Source organism: Epinephelus fuscoguttatus, linkage group LG14, assembly GCF_011397635.1.
Source record: "Epinephelus fuscoguttatus linkage group LG14, E.fuscoguttatus.final_Chr_v1".
Taxonomy (NCBI): Eukaryota; Metazoa; Chordata; class Actinopteri; order Perciformes; family Serranidae; genus Epinephelus; species Epinephelus fuscoguttatus.
The window spans coordinates 17,591,167-17,612,364 of NC_064765.1; the positions used below are offsets into that span (position 1 = coordinate 17,591,167).

The 21,198-nt window shown below is 43.7% G+C and overlaps 1 protein-coding gene across 6 annotated transcripts in view; it reads left to right on the top strand.

The window, feature by feature from the left end:
- Positions 1-21,198, top strand: part of qkia (QKI, KH domain containing, RNA binding a) — an 81,722-nt gene that overhangs the window by 15,675 nt on the left and 44,849 nt on the right. For all 6 annotated transcript variants that reach the window (XM_049595651.1, XM_049595655.1, XM_049595650.1 and 3 more), the window contains exon 2: positions 13,125-13,267. In XM_049595651.1, the coding sequence (XP_049451608.1) occupies positions 13,125-13,267 (143 nt within the window). The remainder of the gene's footprint in view (positions 1-13,124; positions 13,268-21,198) is intronic.

Sequence of the window (21,198 nt, forward strand, 5' to 3'; positions counted from 1 at the left end):
CTTGTTGTAATCAAGTGACCTCATTCCCCGATAATGAGAGAGGGAAAGGAATGTGGTAGTTCCCTATTCTGTCACTCCCTGTCTACCTACCCAAAACATATTAAATGAAGAGATTTTTTTTTCAATCTGTTTGTTGATATTCTCAATACTGAACTTCTGGCAGGCTCCTGCTGCTCCCATCTGTTCCTCGCCTAAAATCACTAGAGTCACAGTTGATGTAAGGATTTGCTGAAGGTTTACAGTTAAAATGCAGCCCCGTTCTCCTCTCTCTTGGTGTTGCCATTTGACGGTGTTTAACTGGGATGGAAATGACCATGTAAATGTTTCCTATTCTGTTCCCTTTACGTTAACTATTAAGTGTTCTCGCAGTGGACTTTATAATCCCACTGAGAACACTGTGCTTCCCTGTGGATTGAGATTGTTTTGGAAGCATGTAGAGGCATGTGTGAGTTATCTCTCCGGCTCAGAGGACAAAGACGGAGGTTTGATCACAGAGACATAAAAACATACAAAATCTTTTTTTAAACTGATCGTGGGGAGTGTGACAAATTATCCTACCCTCCCACCTTCCCGATTGGTTGCGATCACCGTGGTCTCCTTAGTTACAGGGGTGGGGACGGGAAACACTGTGCACGTTATCTTCCACAGTCACATTGACAGTCATAGCCTTTCCTTCCTCCCGCGTCCTGTCTTGTTTCCTCTTCTGACAGCTGGACCTTTCCTGCCATTGTTGCATGGTGAAGGGGGCAGCTGCATGTAGGGGTAGTGGACATAGTTGAGATGTGTTTAATGAATGACAAGTGCTCAGCACTTTTAGATCTGAATGTTGGTCATCAGTTCTTCTTTCTAACTCTTGAGTCACCCTTTGGGGCGTAGCTAGTCCTTCCTTATAACCTAAGAAGAGCCAGTTACTGACAGGAAATGTCAATCTTCTCCAGCCCCTTCAGGCAGTGGGCAAAATAAAGAGATACCCCCTTTTCATGTGCCAGAGGACATGGTTCCTGGGCAACAGTCAACATAAAATAGGGTCAAGGACCGCTCCTCCAGTCCACAGACATACACCTCATCAGCATGCATCCTGACTCTTCATCCTGTTATTCTTCCCATTCCTTATCTCGCATTCTCACATCTTGTCGAGCTCACAGCATGCATCCTGTGCCTCAGTTTACACAGCATCCCCTGCATTGTTTTGGGGTGTGTGTCTGTGCAAGTGCGGATGCATGTTTGTAAAAGTATGCCTGGGGCCTCCGTGGATAAAACGGTTGCGTTTCTAGATGCCTAAGTGTGGCGTGTGCACAAGCAAAACACTGAAAGCAGAGTTAAATGGGTTAAAGCAGAGCGAGAGAGGGACTCTTGAGTAGCACCGTGCGGCGCGGCTCAGGTCTTGCTTTTGTTTGTCTGCTTGATTTTACTGGCAGGTAAAGTCTGTGAAATGAGTTCCCACAAGATGCAGAAGAACTAACAATCTGCTCGGCTGTTTGCGCGCATGCTTTTTTTCATGCTTTGAGTGTGTGTTTGTGTTCATACTAATTAATCCACCAGTTTAGACTGCTCCTGTCGTAACTAAGCATCCGTTTTTAGTATGCACAGTACTGCACAGATAAAGGTTGTGTCTCAAGGAAGCAAAAGGTGGGATTTCTCCTTGTGTTGTGGCTTAGTTGAGGCAGGCTATTTCCTTTTTTCGATCAAGTATATCCCCTCAAATTTGTGAAACCATTTTCAGCTCATGAGGCTTCTCTCTTAAAGCCAGCCTGTTAAATGACTATTGCTGTGACTTCCAATTTAACGCTACATATCGCTTCCCCTTTAGATGGCAAAAGCAGCAGTAAAATAGCCTATCTTTGCTTGGTATTTTAGAGGGAGCCTGAGTCTGCATTTGTGTGCATTAGGTTGGCTGTTTCAGCTGAGCTAGGGTATTGGGCTACTTTAAAAGGTGAACTGAGGAGAGAGGAAGTATTAGCCCAGAACTCAAGCTTCTGCTGTGCTGGATTAGAATATTTTCGCAATCGTTGAATAATTAGCAATATTATGAAACTACCCTAAGAAGGAACTTTTAGCTTTCTGTTAACTACCACCCTAACACACCCCAGTGCTTCCTGTAAGGGAATTATATCTGTGTGTGAAGGAGAGAAAACAGTTTCTGCAGCTTTCCACCTTGCTCACTTGCCTTGGGGTGCCTCCCCCCAAGTTTAAGTTTGTGTGAGCGTGCATGCACTTACGGGTCTCACCCCAGGATCCCGTTGAAAGTCCCCCCACGCAGAGAGTAATGAACGTTGGCCCCTCGCGGCAACCATTAAGAGTAAGCCATTATGGTTCAGTATCGAGCCAGCCCTCCCTGCCAGTTTCACCTCACTCTATGGTAGACCCCACTAAGTGCACAAAACTGGCACTCCTATGGCTCATTGAGCTGCCAGCGTGGCCCCCCACCAGCACACAGCCCCATAAAGCAGTTCCACATCATCAAATGTGATGATCCCTTGTTCTAATTTTAGTCTGAGGTCTTAATAGCTCTGCAGATACTGTCTGAACCACTCATTTCACTGTTAGGCGTAGGATGGGTTGGCATGGTGGTGTGAGAGAGGAGGATAAGGTGGGGTTTTGCTACAACTCTTTTAGAAAATCATGTGAATTATTTACCAGAGTAGTTGAGCCAAATGTGAGTGACTGACTATGAAAATACCTTTTTGCAAAATATGTCTAAGAAGGTGACACTCCTTTTTAACTTTTAATATTTTTGTTTTTCTGTCAGGAAAGAGAATCTTACTGATATTCTTAACATGTTGGAGAGAAGAGAAATTAGAGATTTTAAGATAAATTACAGTAAACAGCAAAAAAAAGCCCCCTTTCCCCTCTTTCCAAAGACAGCTGGCATTAACCAGTGGATGGAGTGCTTAGCAAAAAAAAAAAAGCTCTAGTAATCGCTACCGTGTCATTTCATCTTTCAGACACATACCAGCATTCTTCGAAGCTGCCAGTTTTTGGACCGCAACAAGATTTTCTCTGACTGTTTGCATTTTTAAGACCATCTTTGCGGTCTCACCCATCTTAGGACATTCTGTAACGCTGTAATTTTTGGCCACTTGACAGTTGTTTAATGACTTTGCCTCACTGATTATCATGATCTCAACATTGGCATCGTTGCTCCCTCTCAAGCCTCAGTTAACTTGGCCTACTTTTGAGCTGCGTTTTCCAGGACAATCACTGCACCTGTTCATCTGTCGCTGCTGGTGCTGGAGTCAAGTGACAGTAGTCACTCTAGTCAAACGCCGTTTGTTTTTGCAAGGTAAAGACGTTTCATCAAATGTAAGACAACCCAACTTTTTCAAATTTAAATTCCAATACAGGCTGTTGTTTTTTTCTGGAATTGAAATTACAGTATATTCTGTCCCTTTTGTCTCACTCTATCACCGTTTCTGCCTCTTTCTTGCCTCCACTCAGCTCTGCCTTTCCTTTGGTCCCTCTCTCCTTGTCTGCACTGTCTGTTTGCTTTGTTTAATCACCAAACTAACGTGCTATGACACGCTCCTATAGCACACCGTCACCGTCGCTGCCAGCAGCCACAGAAAGCCACATTCAGCTTGGCACTTCTTCCCCTTCCTGCATGCAGTCACAGTGACAGCCCCAGAAAACATTGCATTTGCCACCGGTTATGATTAATGGCTTTGCTGATTGCTGTTCCTGGCCATCACCACACCTACACATTCTGCTTTTAGCATACATATTCTCAGGGGTTCAGCCAGAAAAGAGGAGGAGGTAAACTGTGTGTCCAACTTCTCAGTGTTTTCCGACTTAATTGGAAGTCTAAGAATGTGTTCAGTTATGGTTTGAGTTGATAGACCAGTGACTTTGTGTTGTTTTTGGTCGATGTTTTGAATAAAAGTAAAACTGAAGCATTAATACTTCTGGTTTGAACCAAACTTGATTTCAGCAAGTTGCTAAACACAAGTCCTTCTCTTCATGTTTTAGGTGTAGCTCTACATAAATCAACTTTTTTAATGTCAAAGTATTGTAAATGTGTCACGTACAGTGTGTAGCTTCTAATCATCCTGATGTGAGTGTCATCTGTTCTGTCTTTTAAAGTCCAGTGTGACGGATTTAGGGGCATCTACCGGCATAAATAGTGTATGGTATTCATAGCTAGTTTAAAATCACCTGAAAATAAGAATCGTTGTGTTTTCGTTACCCTAGAATAAGCACTTTATATCATGTTTATGTTCTACATCTACAGTAGCCCAGGACGGACAAACGAAGCGGGCTTTAGATGGGGCCATTTGTGTTTTGGTATCGGCCACCATAGTGACATGCTTGGCACACGAGAAGTTTCTCTTTTGCAACCTCACCGCTAGATGCCACTTAATCATACACACTACACCTTTTAAGGCAAAACATGGAAATATTCCATTTTTGTTTGCCTTTTACAAACTACATCTCTATTACATTATGGGAAAAATAATTAAACTAGTATGAGTCGAGGGAGAATGTGGAGTAGATGTGTAATAAAGAATATTGTACGTTTTTCCTCTCTCTTATTGTCAGTGGACTAAATATATGTCAGTGGATAGTAAAGCGAGGTAGAGGAGAGATGTAGCACTATTTCCTGCCTGTTTCCTGCTGTATTTGTTTAGCAGATTTTTCCTCCAAGGCAGTTTCCCTCCTCCTTCCTCGTGGAGTGTTATTTCTGTGGGTTCACTGTCTCAGGAGAGTCCTGCCTACAAACACACAAAAGCTCATTAGTTCATGTGTGTGTGGGTGTTTTAACGTTAAGTCGGGTGATTGTTTTTATGTGTATTATATGTACTTAAGGTAGTATCAGGGCACACACATTCCTATACATTGTTGAACCATAGCTGAATGGTATGTGAGTTGTTATCTTCGTGTGTGTTTTCAGGCAGCTTCAGCTCATTATCGATGATCAGAGAGCGGAACGTGCCGCTTTTGGGAAGGGAGCTGGCAGGGATATAAAAGTGCATGTGTACATTCGCACACCCAGCATGTATATACTTCCTGCGCCACAGTGTGTACCTTAAAAAGAGGTTGTGTTACTGTGTAAGCATTTTATTGGTGAAGAATGCATCAGCCGTCCGTTCCCAATTTGGATGAAAGCACAGTTCCTCTGTGTCCTGGCTTGCCTTTTACCCATGAGATGAGTAAGCATGTGTGTATGTGTACTGGAGTGGGGTTTTTTTTTTTCAGTGATTTAATAATTTTTTACCTGGCTCGGGGAGGAGAGAATCCAGAAACCTTGTTACGCCAGTCGTTTATTTAGTGGCCTATCTACTTAAAGACCTGACGCTGGAGCTTTTTACCCAGGCTGCCTCAGGAGAATCCCTGACACACAACATAAATCTCTCCCTCCGGCTGCCGGCAATCCACACCGTCATTTCTGTCTAGAGCCATTTAGACCCCTCAGCCTGTGGGGGCAGCGCTTATATCCACATCATGTCAGGGTTCAGGAACCGCGTGGATGAGTCACTGCGAAGCAAAGCTGAGATGTATTTTTCAGTACTATTTTGAATTTGATACTTGAAATATTCACTGTGAGAACATGAAAACAGCTTAAATTAAAACAAAGAGGTTAATACTTGTTTGTCTCACAATACCCACATACCATATGTGCCTTAGTTATATATTCCTCCTGTCCACACTGGCTGTGAAGTGATCCTTTGTTAGTGTAACTTCCATGTAAGAGATGGGCAATAAAATCCAATGTCCATGTTCTGTGGCAAAATGCCATTCTTTGCCAAACTTTAGCTAAAGCTAATATGATGCCTCAGCAGTCTGGGTAAGTCGAATCAAGGGATTATCTTCCAAAGTTTATTTTTTTTTCTCGTGCAAAATTACCTCTGTGTCACCGTCCCTCTACTAAGCTCAGCAAGGAAACACTTAAGGGGAAACAACTAAAAAGAACTAAAAAGACTTATAACTTTGGAGCATACCCAAGAAGTGATCTAATGAAAACAAAAAACAATATATCTGTTTTGCTCCGGCTTAATTACGAAACTATTTGGATGTGAACGAACATTATCACGGGGTGGCAAAAGCACTTTGTGTTTTCTACAGCTGAGCATAGTCACATATCAATAGCAATAAACTCTCCTATGCCGTTCATTATTGCCTTTTCTCTCTCTGAATCTGTGGAAAGAGGCTGCTCGGATGCCATGGGGAGAGCGGCTTGCACCCAAGTGTGTTTTAGACGGCTGCAAGTAATAGACACACTTGGGTAATGCTGTCGCAAATGAGTTGGTGTGTTTGATGTAGCCATTCCCAGAGACATAACATTGCCTTAATTGGGTTGAACAATGTTGATCCACAGTCTGATCCACTCCTGCTTGTCCAGTGTTGCTGTTATTTACTGGGAAACTTATTTACTTGCCCCATAATTCCTTGGTCCGTAGGGTCTTCCAAAGAGAGCATCCGGTATTGAACAAATTGTGGTTAACATACTGTCACACTCCTGCTATCCATTACACTAAATTTACAATCTGGTGAATTGTAAACAAAGGCAAGTGATGTATTGACCCTCAGGTGACAGGATGTTGACATTTAAGATCTCCAATGCAAACTAGTATGACAGGATATTTCAGACCTAAACCTGGTATATTCCCTTTAAGAGCTGAAATAAGTATGCTGGTCTTAACTATGCTGATAGTACAGCACACTCATTAACAGCACAGGAATAGTTTGTGCATGAACATCAAAGGATTGTGCAGTGTAGGCCTACTGTTAAATCAAAGATTAGGAAGTAAAAATAAGACAGAAGCATAAGAAAAGTTTTTTTCCCTGCACAAAGAGGGAGGGGGGAGAGAGGAGGCAGCTGCGAGTCGACGATAAGACCCAGAAATGCATACGTTTTCATGGCTCAGTCACCCCCACGAATGCACACTATATTTCTGCTCCCTGCTTTAAAAGAAACCTCCGTCTTTCATATGCTTGGCCTGCCAAACCCCTAAACTGTTGAAGTGGAGTGTCGTCTTGGATAAAGTCGTCTGTTCCGTGAATAAAGGGCAGGAATGCATTAAACGCCCAAATCCTTTCGTTTGCAACGGGTACCCGGGCTTTGTGATTGCTAAAGTGCACAGCTTTAAAGTGAAAAGGCTTGTTCCTTGCCTGAGTCTTGTTTCACTCAGCACCGGCACATTTAGGTGTATCTGTGATTGCTGTAGTGTTTTTTTTCCCTGACACGACCACCACGTTTTCATATGTCTATATTTACCCCAGCCTCCTTGCTCTTTCCCTACCTCATCCCCTGTTTAAATCATGAATTGAGAATGCACGCACGTGCAAGAAGGAAAAGATGGAAAGATTTTGAACACTACAGGTTTTTGAATCCTCCCTAAACTCATTCAGTCTCTCTGCAGAGTTGAACATTTGATCATTTTGGCTTTAAGATTAATTGGTGTTAGGCTCAATCTGTTTCAGGTGCCAGATATTATCAGCTAATACCAGGCATCACAAGGCATCTAAAGCTGCTTTCCTCAGGCAAAGCTGATCACACTGATTGCTCGCCCATTACAATGCTTTTGCTCTCTCTCTGTCTCTCTCGAACACGCATGCACACACACGCTCACACAGACAGATGTGCGCTGCATGGTCAGAGGACGTTTTACTGTGAGCTACAGGGTGAGGACAAAGCAGTTATGGAGCAGGTCTATTTTTGGGATCTTAATGGACTTGTTCTCATTCTCTAGTGGTGCAGGTCTGGCTGAATGATCTTCACCAGTCTTAAACCTGATTACAGTATCTCCTTCTTGACTACTCCTTTGTTTCTAATTTTACTCGCTCTCACTCTTTGCTCCGTGTTTGATCTGTCCATTCATTCCCCAAATTTGTCCTCTTGCTGTGGTTCAATTTAATAGATCATGCTAGATTGGAGGGGTTGCTACATTAGAACATATTTCTACCTCATTTAGTTAGTTTCTTCTCTTCCATCTCAACCTTTTTATTAAATTGCATTCCTTGATTCTGCCGTTGCTTTTATGTGACCATTTTTTTGGCGTCCGGCTGGGTAAATAAATGAAAAGCCTCCCCATCCCTTGGTGCCGGCTTCACGGTGGCTGAGTATGACCTTTAAAAAAAAAAAAAAACTAAAAATCTGACATTATGCCACTCAGTGCTGTTTCCACTTGTGGGGATAGCTCGCCTGCTAAAGAACCAATCATGACAGTGGTGAGAGCTGAGCAAAAGCGCTAATTGTGCAGATTATTTGCTTGGCATGCTGCTTTTAAGCTTCATTACATGATGTCAACACATTTCATTTTGCTTATCAGTAAATTAATTTTTGTAATTCTAAGAATTTAGCTGTTTACTCTATCAGCGTCTTGATTAAATCAGAACATTATTCTACAGACTATTAATTGCTTGAACTTCAGAGTCATTAAGGATGGGTTTATATCTTAGGTCTGTCTTTCAGCCATAAAGTATTCTCTTAGTTATAATTAAATCATTATCATGGCGCCAATATATAATCATCTTATATCTGACCAACAAAAAGTAATAATAATATTAACTTTTAGGGATACTTTGCCTATTTTCAACTAGTTTTGTATCAAACAATGTTGGTAGTGTGTATAATTAAATTTAGAGCTCCCTGCTCATCTCTCAGCTCAAATCAGATTTTGGCTGGCTCCAGGGCTGTTGCTCAAACTACAGAATGTACCTCCACATTTTCATATGTCCACCACTACGGACAAAAAGAGTATAAAAGCGGACCTAGGAAGACGCCACCCTCCCCCTCAACTTGACTTGGAGACTTAATGCAGTCTCAATCGCCTGAGGGGTCTCAGACCGATGATTTGAACCTCTGACTTTCAGGGAGCAGCCCTACTTTGAACAATATTTCATGGTCTTCCTGAGCAGATGGCGTCTAGTCAGTTGTAGTGGAGATAGCTCAGCTGTCATCATGTAATCTAAGTATAAAACTTTAGTCATGTGGTAACAGGTGGTCTTGTATGGGTGGCACAGTATATCACGTTGGGTCACGTGATGACATCTGAGCTGACAACCACCAGCTGAGGGACAAATGGTTGAAAGCTCCAGAAAAAAAGCGAGCTAGTGGCCCTTGAGTTAAGTTTTTTCCCAAACTATGTTTTACAAGGTCAAGAATGAACTTTTACACTTAATATCCACCCACCCACCAGACCACACGTTGATACTTGGCTCTCAACTTACAGCCACTTCCTCTCCCATATTCCTTGCTCCATTGCCTCTCAAACCCCTCCACCTGCCATTGTCCTCTACCATATCCTTCCTTTTGGGTACTCCTTACCCCCTCCCTTCGCTCAGATCACCAATAAGATGAGGAGAAATGGTTTCTTTACTTGAGCTTACAAAGGGCAGATAGATCTGCAGCCACAGCCGGTGACATTTTCTTTTTTCACCGCAGGTTTGAGAAGAAAGGGCAGAAATTGAGAGAAATAAAGAAGCGAAAGATAAAATGAAATGTGATTTAACTTACATCGAGGCAGAAAAGAGCGGTGCGAGACAAGTACAACAACAGTCTGCTTGCTCAGCACTGTGGTTATAATTCTCCCTCTGTCTCTGCCTCATCAAACCTTCTTCCACTCTGCCCTCCAACCACTTTCAAGGTTGATTTTTGTCTCTTCCTGGCAGATGTCTGGGTAAAACGCTAAACAAAGATATTATAATCTCTCCCAGAGTGTGTATGCAGCCACCCTCCACAGGTAAATAGACAGCTCTGACAGAAAGGGCTGTTTATGTGTGTGGTTTGCTGAGTCAGGTTGTGGATGACACACACTGGCACTGAGCTGAGAGACGGCTGAAGAGGAGAAAGAGGGGATCTGTTACTGCCCCTCTTATAGGTGTTAAAAACGCATTCATTTTCCCAATCCAATGCCATAGTTCAAGTAAAATTCCTATTTTTTAAAGCCTACCCTTCTCTTACTCTTACCAATTGTCTTCCTCTTTTTTTCTGCTCCTTCCAAGATGGTGAACCTCAGTCTCTCTCACTTGTGTCTTTCTTACAAAAGCCTTTTCTGCCTGGGTGGACAGCTAGACAAATGATTTTGTCGGTCGTGCGAGGCAGGGGGGTAATTTTTAGGTGAGCACAGCGCTTCAGAAAAGACTTGCCACATTGAAATTAGAGGTTGTCAAATGCCGCACGTCTCCACTGATGGCCCAGCACGGCCCCCTTATGTTAATGTGGCATTTCAGCAAGAGGAACTAGAATTAGAGGGAGGAGGGGGGCTGCTGGTGGTTGTTGGGTAGCGTTGTCACATGTGCACACTTTGTCTTTTTATATTCTCTTATCTGGAGGATGACTGTTCTTGGATGCATTTGAGTTTGCAAATAGCATACAGTATATATTTGCTTTTGCTGCGGGAGAGACGATTTTCTAACATGCAGAATGTTTCTTTACCCGTCATTGATGGCTCCTACACACATGCTTAGCCCACCAGTGATCTGTTAAATGGCTCCTCTGTGTTTATTAATGTTAGCTTGAAGAGACAGACACAGCAAGTAAGGTACTGAGATTTATTATGAGGAGGATTTCATTTTTATAGAATGCCATTTAGCAGTGATCATCTCTTCTGGAGAGATTAGCATATCCATCAAGTAGTTACAGAGATTAAACTCATGACCTTGTGGTTGAAATACTGTCTCTATAACCATTAGGCTATCATATCTAAGTTTTATGGACGTGGGGTTTCTTTTGGACACACAACATACAATCATTTGTAGTTTACTGTCCTGTTTTTCATATTCCCATTCCTCCCTGTGTTATGCTGTCCTGATCTCCTCCCTGTATGATGTGTCACTGCCAAGCCCCCTCCGCTCATACACAAAGCTTGGATGTGGCCTGAAGCCACTGGTGTCGGTTAGGACTGATGTAATCAGTCTTCTGGGCTAGATACCACGAGGATGAATTCATCTTTAGAGACTACTGGGAGTATCTGTGTGGACCACAGAGTGCTGAGGTCATGTTATTTGGGAAGGAGTCGCTCTGGGCCGAGTCTCCTGGCATGTCTGTACGGTTCCGCCGTGTCCCGCAGGTGTTGTCCATGCAGCTGCAGGCCAGATGTTTGTGTGTGTGCCTGTCAGTGTTCATGAGCCCATCAATCACACATTTGTCAGTCTGTCATCGACGGTATCCAGAGAAAACACTTTCTCAGCTCGACAGGAAATCCCCACAAACTGATTCCAAGGCTAACTCCATGATTTGTTTTTCTAGAATGTCTTTACCTATTTTTTTACTTGTAAGAGTACACATTTATTCTTACTTAAAACAAAGACAACCACTACACTAAAATCTATTATAGTAGCTTGACCCACCTTCCAATTTTGCTTCAGCGTAAGGTTAAGGCGTAGAGGTCACGCATGCTTTACTGAGGTCATCTATAGTTGAGTGTCAGGTTCCCTAGCTAGAGTTTAATATAGAGCTCCCAACTGCTCCAAAGTCTCATGAGAGATGGAAATAGTATCCAACACCCGCCCCTACTCCACCTCATACTTCTCATTCCTCGTGGCCTCACCAGCCCTACCATTTAATTTCAGCTGTTTCTCACACACACACAAAAACTTTCTTTTCTTATCTTTGTAGATGCCTGATTTTTAATCACATTTCTTCTGCCCTTTACAGCCGATAAACTTTTTGGTTTAGCAAAGGCATGACACCAGCCTTTTTGCATAGAGATCCAGCAATTCTGCTGCAGCAAAGACCCTTCATTAGGCTTTTAGAAGCAAACATGCCAGCGTTTAGTGTGTCATTACTTATCAGGCAGCGCTTTCTTAACAATAAAAATGGAATAATATGGCACTAACAATCATTTACTGCCCATGTTATATGGTGGTTGATTTTGTGCAGAGGATAGGTAGCTCCTTGACCTTATTGTGTCCCAAATTTGCCGTAATTTTCAGCTGCTGTTCTTCGTCTTTGAGTTAGCTGCTAACTGCTGCTCACTGCTTTTTAAAATCTCCCTGTGTTGAGTCGCACACAACAGGCTGGTCCTGCTGTCTCACATTTTCTACACAGATGTCAAATCGGCTCCGTTACCCCTGCTGCCGGTTTAAGGTGGAGCAACAATGCCCCCTGATTCTGTGTTCAGACCTTTTGTACAAAACGGCCAGGCAGAAGAGGGTGCAACATTCCCATCTTGAACAGGCTGTGTCAAAGGGGCGACTGTTTAAAGTGACGGCAAATGTGGGAAGTTAGAAACCGCAACCAGTGCGTATCCTTTGTTACCGTGTGTTACAACCGCAGCCGTCGATCCTCATCCAACTGTGACACACTCATACGAACACACACACAGGATGAGCAGGATGAATGAATGCCTTTTCTCATCCTGCATACCACAGCATTCCTCTGCTGCGTGAATTTGTATGAGCTACAGAGGCAGTCAAAGTGGGGTGTGTGTGAATTAGAGGTGAGCGTGTATGTGTGTGTGTGTGTGTGTGTGTGTGTGTGTGTGTGTGTGTGTGTGTGTGTGTGTGTGTGTGTGTGTGTGTGTGTGAGAGAGAGAGAGAGAGTTGGAGCGGAAGTCTCTATTGGCAGTGTGCGCGTGAGTGAGAGAGAGAGGTCCATTAGTTTTATCTGACAGAGGGATCAGATCTGAAGGCATATACCTGAGCGATTCTCTGCGTCTCTTCTCCGCACCTGCCCAGCCGCTCGCACATGCTGCTCTATTAGAGAGCAGCCACAGGGGAGTAACAGACAGAAAGGATAGACGGTGGCCTTAACCCCTAAATAATGCAGCACTTAACTTTTGTGGCTGGCATATAGACTAACTTGCACACAAACCCATATTCACAGTTGTTTTAGTCACAGCAGAAAAATTGCTATATCCTGCAGGTATTAAGAAGCATCCATGCTCAGCTGTCACATATTTTTACACTTGCAGGTTGTGATGGTTTGTTTTTTTTTGTGAAGTACTCTCCAGAAACAAACCAACACAATTGTTTGTCTATAAAAGACAAACAATACTCAAGGCAATTGACAAATTTCTGTTGTTTTTCCTTTTCTTTTTTACAAGAGATTTATATGCTACATTAAGCCTTTGCCCAGAAGTCAAAATCAATATGACAGTGATATATCAAATACAAAATAAAATGTTTGATTGTACTGTTGTTGTTCAGTTGCTCACCACAGTGTACGTGTTTGTGTTTTTCAGAGATTAACAGAGTGCGTAAAGACATGTACAGCGACACAGTGAATGGCCTTGTGGACAGACACCCTCTGGAGCTGCCTGAGCCTATCGGACCCATCGTCCACCTGCAGGAAAAACTGTTTGTGCCTGTCAAAGAGTACCCTGATGTAAGTAGCTGGTTTACACACCTCACACTGTTGCAGCTGTATCACAGAGCCAATAATACTAGTGCATTTGCGGTAAAGAAAATAATTAAGCAGTAAATGAATTGCTGATATAGTATGTCTTTAGAAAAAAGCTGTTTCCTACTCCAGTTTGAGGGTTGTAAGGAAACAAGATACTTGTCTTTGCTTGTATCAACAGCTAAATCAGCAGTTGTAGTAGACTCAACATTCCTGTGGACACTTGTAGTTCGTCCTCTTGCCTTTGGCCATGCGCCTTTTGTGGTGTGTCATTCCTGGAATGACAGCTGCCGATACTTCAGCAATCTGTTTGCTCTGAGGACATACCCTCTGTCTCTCTTCCTCTCTCTGTTTCAATCTCTCTCAATTCTTCATGTCATACATTCTTGCTCATTCCTCAGCGATTCCTCTCGCTTTTTGTTCCTTTTTCACACAAGTCTTGACTTTTGGTAGTTTGTTAAACAACAGTTGCTGGACTTTAAGCCTGTATACCAAGTTGTTAACAGACTGTCATTAAAGCTATATCAGATGGCAGTCTAAATTGGTCTCAGGAAAACATGGCATGCAGGGGTGTTTATGGGCCGACTCAGTGGTAGATTAGTCCTGAGAAGGAGAGAAGTAGGGGATTGAGAGGAAGAGCGGTATGAAATGTAAAGTGCACCTCCATAAATATTCAGTTGGAAGGAGATGGAAATCTTTTGGACTTTGGCATTGGTTAGTGCGGTGGTGTAGACGGCTTTTCTGGGATGGAAAGACACACACATTTGCATGCACACACATAGCTGGGAAAGAATAGTACACCGTGGCGCTACCATACTGCTTGTAGAAATGAGGAGGACAGGGGAACACTGAAGAGGCGAGTCAGTAAAAGCTTTGTCCGGAGAATGACAGTTGTGTCCGTGCGCTGGTGTCTACTATATGTAGAGTCGTGTAGCGTGTGTGTAAGGTTTTGACCACGGTCAGTCAGCCACCTCCCCTGTCCTCATGGTAATCTTTGGCCCCCACATGAATGGTTGTGTCACGTCTTGAGGAGCAGCGTTTCTCTTCGTAATCCCAGCAGCTTGCAGCGCGGAAATGAATGGAGGGAGGTGACGAAGGATAAGAGACACTGTAGAGCAGAGCAAGACTCAGCCAGGCGTGGATTGCATTTTCCCCCTGACAGAATTGATAAAGGGCACCAGGGACTGGCTGGGATCAGCTTAGCTCCAGCTGACCCTCAGAGCAGGCCCAGCCTCTGAACTCGAGCTAAATCAACCAACCACAACACAGTCTGTCACCTTTCATCGCTAGCGACAGGACTTCAGGTCTTTGTGCTGTCCCCTAATTAGCTGTAAGATTTGTATATTTGCACTTGGCTCTAATTGCTCTTTTGCTTTAAAAAATCTCATTATCCTTGATACTTCTACAAAAAACGATGATTTAAGCTGTGCAAACATACCTTTGTGACATTAAAAACATACATTGTCGCATTTATGTGCTCTACATTAAGAGAAAACAATGATATAAGGGGAAATGTAAATGTGGTAGGGCTGACCGTGTCTAGTATTTGGATCAGTGAGTTGAAGTTTTCTGGTTAGCATTTAATTGGTTAATAAATCACTGTTTTTGTTGAAGCTGGTTATTTTATTTAAAAGGGCATGTGTATATTTGAGACTGTGGTCTTCTTATTGAAATGAACTATTCTTTCAGTTCCCCTGTTATGCTTTGCCTTACTACTAAAATCACTGCATTGTGTCTGTGTTTGTGTTTGTGGGTGTATGTGTGTGGCGGTGTTGTACTAACTCCTTTAATGGCCACATACATTTTACAGAAGAGTTTGGGAGGTCTGTGAAAATGTGTGGAGCAATTTGTGCCACCTGTGGCTGAAAAGACACTCTTGGAATGACTCTCACAGACACACCGACACAAACAGACTATTAAAAGCGCGGCATCCTCGCATGACCCCTGTGTTCCCTTTGCTCAGTGTGCTATGCTGCTCGGCACAGAGCACGGCTGTAACTCAGTATTGTGTTTACGAGCTGCCGGGAAGGCTACTAAATTAATTAGGCTTCCCCCTGGTGGCCGAGAAGACTCACTGATAACCTTAGGAGACACTAATTTATACACACACTAACATGCACAAAAAGATGCACAAGTAGGGGCAAATACACATGCAGGGTGAGGCAAAATGGCACATATTTCACTTGGACATTTTCTGCTCTATTTTGGTACACGCATGCACAGCCCTTCCACACAGTGTAGTCATTAGGTCTGCAGGAGAAGAGGAAAATGCCAGATAGCTTTGTTATATATGGATGTGATGATTGGAACCAGGGGAAATCAGCAGCAGGTCTAAATTGAATTTCTTTCTTTTCTTACCTCTCCTGTTTAGAGCAGAGAGTATGTGCAAAAGCTGCAATAACATTAACATTGTGCATATTTTAGAATCACATTGGCCTTTTTTCCAACTCATGAGTGTTTGAGTTTCACATGTGTAACTAAGTTTTGCAGGCAGTCCTTTACCTTCCCCTGTTTTGTTTTCACTGCTGCTCCCACTGCCCCTTGCAATTTTAAGCTGTTGGGTTGAGCAAAGAGGGAATGAAATTTTGGGATTTCATTATTTGAACAGCAGACAATGCCAGATAAAGTGTAACTGTGTGTGCATCAGACTTCCACCTAGAGCTGAGCTTGTCTTGGTGCTCTGTAGTTTGTGAAACAAAAAACAAACACAGACTGAGCTACAGTATCTCAAGTGTTTTCAAGGAGGATAAAAACTGGAGTCATTTAGTGGTGGAGTAAGAGAGGAGGTGATGTAGGATCGGCGTGAAAGGGAAGAGAGGAAAGAACTGATGGAGGAAGGGAAGAAAAATGTCACTTCCTATCCCCATCTGCCCACTGCTAAAAGAGGAGGAAACTGTAATGATGATTATTAGACTGGGGAATATTTTCCCCCCTCTCACATTTCCGTCTGATTTCCCAGATAACCCCCCCCCCCCAATCTAAGAGGCATATGTGTGTGCGCTTTCGTGTTTGTGTGTCTCGCTGATGCAATTCTAGGTTCTTCTAAGAAAGCAGGGAATGATGGGCCAAGCCTCTGTTCTGTGTTCATGGCAACAGCTCACCTGCCATGGAAGATTTGTCAGCGTTCATACTATTTCCCCATCTTTTCCTTCTTTCCTTGTCATTTTAGGACACCCATCATCCACGTGCCTGTCTCTCAGTTTCCACTTTCCTTTCAAAACATAACTCCCACTTACCTTTACCCACTTCATCCTTATGCTGAGGTCACACCTGCTCGATGGGGCTTTCTCTGTCTCACCTACGTGTCCCCTGCTCTGGTTTCACCAGTAGATAATTAGATTGTCCTGGTGCCTGGATGCAGTGCAGCATGTCAATTCTACCAAAATAACTTGCCTTGCCAGCACGCCTCTTCTCTAATTCCCTTAAGTGTGCCCCTCTGCTGGCCTGTGTGTACTTGCTGGTGTGCCCCACATCTGTCTGTAAATGTGTTTATGTGTCTCTATCATTCTGTCTCCCCGTGTGTCTGCCTCCCCACTCCCTCACCGTTCTTCAAAGTCAGCCATTTCCTGATGTCGTCAGTGGTGCAGAGCGCTGTGAAGCGTCACCGTGGTGACTGCATCTTGACTGACAGCTGAGTCGCAGGCTATCTGATAACTTCAACCTTCAATTAAATGCTATCTGTGGCTCCGCTCCTTTCCCGAGCAGACGCTCACACACACATTGATAGGCAGCTGACTGACAGCTCAGCATGTCATTTCCGTTGACCTTCAGGCATCTGATAGAATGTGTGACATGTCTTTTAAGTGCATCTCTGTCTCTGCTTTATTCCCTGTGTGTTTGTGTTTGCCAACTGTTAAATGCCCAGGTGGGTTGCGGGCAGGTCAGTGGGATTGTAAGAAATGCTTAGGAGTGAAAATACACACATGCACCCTCAGACACCACCTCTGCTGTGCTGACTCTATGAAATGGGACCCTCGGTTGGATGTAAGCTGTTGAGCAACTGCTAAACAGGACTATTTGAACTCCTCTCGCCAGCTTGAAGAGGCCTGAGAGAAGAGAATGATCACTTATATAGATAGGTTTGTAAAAACACATGTGCAATACCTCTGTGCTGCTGGTGTGTCTGTGGCATTAATGTTTGTCTGGTGTTTCGGGGGTTGTCATGGTACTTTAGGGTTGTTTGCCTCAGTAATGGAATCCTTTTAAAGCCCCCCCCCCACACCCACAGTTTCCCCTCTTCCGCTTCACTCGTCGCCTCTAAACTAAAGATCCTCAGTGGAACACGTGTTTGATCCCCCTGCAAGCCTACATTTTTTGGTTATTAGTCTGTGTTTTGAAGGCAAATGAATCCAATCGAACACTGCAAATGACTTGTCGGCTTAAAAAAAACACGGAGTGGTTGATCAATAATGGCTCTATGCACTCAGATGTCGGAGACGGGAGATTGTTTTCTTCTGTTGTTGTTCATCAGTGTATTAAAGCTAGAAAAGAGGCCCCCATCAACTTCGCCTTGTCTCATCAGGGCTTTTCACAGGCATATGGAGTTGCCAGCCAGTGGGGCCTCTACTGTGATGTCATACATTTATTTAGGTATGACGCACAACTTTTAAATTGTGTTATATAATTTTGTCATACAAGTCTTGTGTGTGTGAGCATTAGCTCTGTCAGGTTATGGAGGGAGAGGAAAACTGCGCTTCATTGCCTACTGATGCTTCACTTGGACTGCAATGCACAGAGATTTGAGAATACCAAAAAAAGAGGCTCTGGTGATTTGAGCAGACAGGATGTCCTGGACCTTTCTGTTTCACTGCAGTAAAATAGCCTGGTCCAAACCAGCCAGTTCCCTGCACAGGGAAAGTCATTAAGCTTGTTCCCATGAGGGTGTCATCACTTATCATGCCAGCTCCTGATATCCTTCTGACCCCCTTAAGTCATTACCAGTCCTGGAAATGTACCGCCCCACACCTCACCTCACCTCACTGATAGAGCAGCAGAGTGGAGGATTTTGATATCTCTAGCTAGCCAGCCATGCATGATGATGATAATTTGATGAACGGATGGTTTTCTGGTTAGCTATTTGATGAGGAGGGTAATTACAATGATAATTTAAACAGAGAGTACTCTATTTGTTGTAGTCAGTTAACATGATGAAGGGCAACAGTGTAAGCTGTTAGATGTGTATTTATAACTGCACTAATGCCAGTGATTGCTTGCATATTACCAACTTGTGCTTGTATACAGTAAGTAGACGGTGTTTAGTGCTTCCTCGGGGTGTTCGTCTCTGCGGTCGTTAAACTGAGAGGTGAAAGCAGAGAATGAAGGGCAAAGGAAGCAAATTGACCACACAGGAATCAAAGGCTGCACCAGGGACAACTTGGTGTCAGCCCATACAGTGTGTGCACAGACAGGATCCCGCTGAAACAGGATTTTTAAGACCAGTATTACTTTTTTTTGGAAGGATCTCTCCTGTCTCTCCATGCTCTGGCATGCAAGTACCAACTGAATAATAGTGACAACTGTCAGGTTGGAAAGGCCCTCTTGTAGGGATGGGCTGATGGGCTATGCCATCATCCATCATCGATGGCTGACAGTTCAGAGCATCTTGATTTAAAATCCCCCGCCCCCCGTCTGCACCGACACCGGGGCGCAGGTTTGCAGTGACGCTAATGGCATTTATTGCATGCTTAAAAAGTAACAGTTTTGATTTATCAGCAGGGCACAGATTGATTTTTGCAACTGAAGGTGGACACCAGATGGGCGAAGCAGCACTTTTTTAGTGACCAAGTTTATCAGAGCCGCCATGAAGATTTGCCACTGATCAATATCCTCTCACATCTGCTGGGCATACTGCCATTCTTTTTGCCCTTTTATTCACTCATATATTCTGCAGTTGCATCACTATGACTAATGTTTAAAATATTTTTTAGAATCAGATGATATGTTTAATGAGGTAGCTTTTAGGCTACAGGGAGGAAAAGTATATCAAAAATCATAGTATGATATCATCATTCATCACAATCAACATCATCATATATGAGTTCAGTCAACATGGCCCAACCCTACCTTCTTGTTTACCCTTATGAATCTGATTGGCTGTCAGTTGGTTGCCAGTCAGCTGATGTGTGAGCAAAGATGATGAGTGAAATAGCTCATGATTGTTGTTGCTGATGCAACTTCAGTGCTTTGCCTGAAAAAATGTAATTCTCTATTAAAAGGATCGGATCTTAACCAGAAGTCACCAATCTAAAGTTGATACCATCCGTTTCTCTCCTTCCTCTGGATGAGAGGATTGTGGATAAGGTAGCACAGCATGGCAAGCATCAGTCAACAGCTTCCTCAGCTGTCAAAGGGCAGTCTTCTATTGACTTGTGATTAACTAACACTCAAACGAACCCCCCGAGTGAGAGGCTGAATGTTATTTAGCATCTCCCCACTCATTATTTTTTTGTCTTTCCGCAGCTGGCTTATCTAAAACTTCACAAACTTTGCTCTGTGCTCCCTTCACTCGCGTCTTCTAAACTTCTAGCTGACATCAATCTTTACGCTTTCCATCTCTCCGTCTTCCCTCCTCTGTATTTCCACCCTGCCTGCAACCCCAAAATAAACCCAAACAGAATTATCAAAGGAGCCATGGATTAGGCGCTAAATGCTGGATGTGCTGAATAGAGCGCTTTGAAGTCTATAGGGCTTTGAGGCGAAAATGTCACCATTGGAATCTAAGTCTAATTTTTGACTCCTTCATCGCCCCAGACTCACCTCTGTCCCTCCTGTAGATGAGGCGTGCAAACTGCTGGAGGTTAGGCACCTGTCTGCTCCTTCTTGCTCCTTTCCTTCCTGTCCATTTACTATGTGGAAAAAGTATGTGGAGCTGCTGTGTACATGTGGTTGTGAGCATCAGGCAACAAAGCTAAGTTAAGTCAAATGGATTAATTGAATGAGGGAACATTTCTGCCCAAAAATGAATGAGTGATGAACAGCAAGGAGGTTGTGTGCAGTCAGAGAGAAACACTGCTTCGTGCTATGAGTGGCCCGTGCACAGGGGAGGATATGCAGAAGAGGAAGGGCAAGATCCCGTCTACTAAGACAAAGGGGAAAAGGAAGCCTGCTTCATTTCCAGAAGCCATGAATGGATACAAAGAAGAGTCTGTGTGAAAGGAGAAGGGAGCAACTCTTTGCCCTCTGTGAAGCCTCCAAATACTGTAACTTGAAGTGAAGTGAGACAGAAGGTATCTTAGGTATGAGGAAATGGGGAGCTTTGCTATGATGAATGGTTAGCCATTACTTTGGTATGAGCTGTTTCACACTGATACTTGTAACATTACGGGAGGGTTAGAATCAAGTGGACGAGGAGAGGGATGGCGGTGCCTGGCGTAACCACAGATTCCATCTTGCTCTGATACATTGCACTGAATGAACTGTTCCCTCATTTCCATAAGCCCAGCGAGGCCAGCTAATAAGTGATTGGTATTCTCCTCCCGGCCTGGCCCAGCTCTTCAATAAGCTCTGCGCGCACACAGCGAGTGCCCCCTCAGCATGATCTCATTTCCTGTCTCCCCACCACCACAAACAAACGCCGTCAAAGGCACAATTGTTCTGCTTCCCTGAGCATTGTTGGTGAAACTGCTGTTGTTTCTCAGTTGTTCACATGAAAACAAACCACCAAACCGCACACGCGTGCAAACCCGTGCTACAGTGAGCTCTGGGTGCAGAGGGTGTCTGCGAGAGTTCACTCCATACATTGTGGTATCACACACACACTCGTGCTCATAAACACACAGTGGCGTAGACGTAGATATGCTCACAACATAACCCGCCTGTGGAGTAGCGATAACTGGGGCTAAACAAAGGCCCTTTAATGTCAGTGTAAGCCCTTGTCCTGAAGGGGGCTTTGTGTGTATGTGTAAGCGTGTGCACGT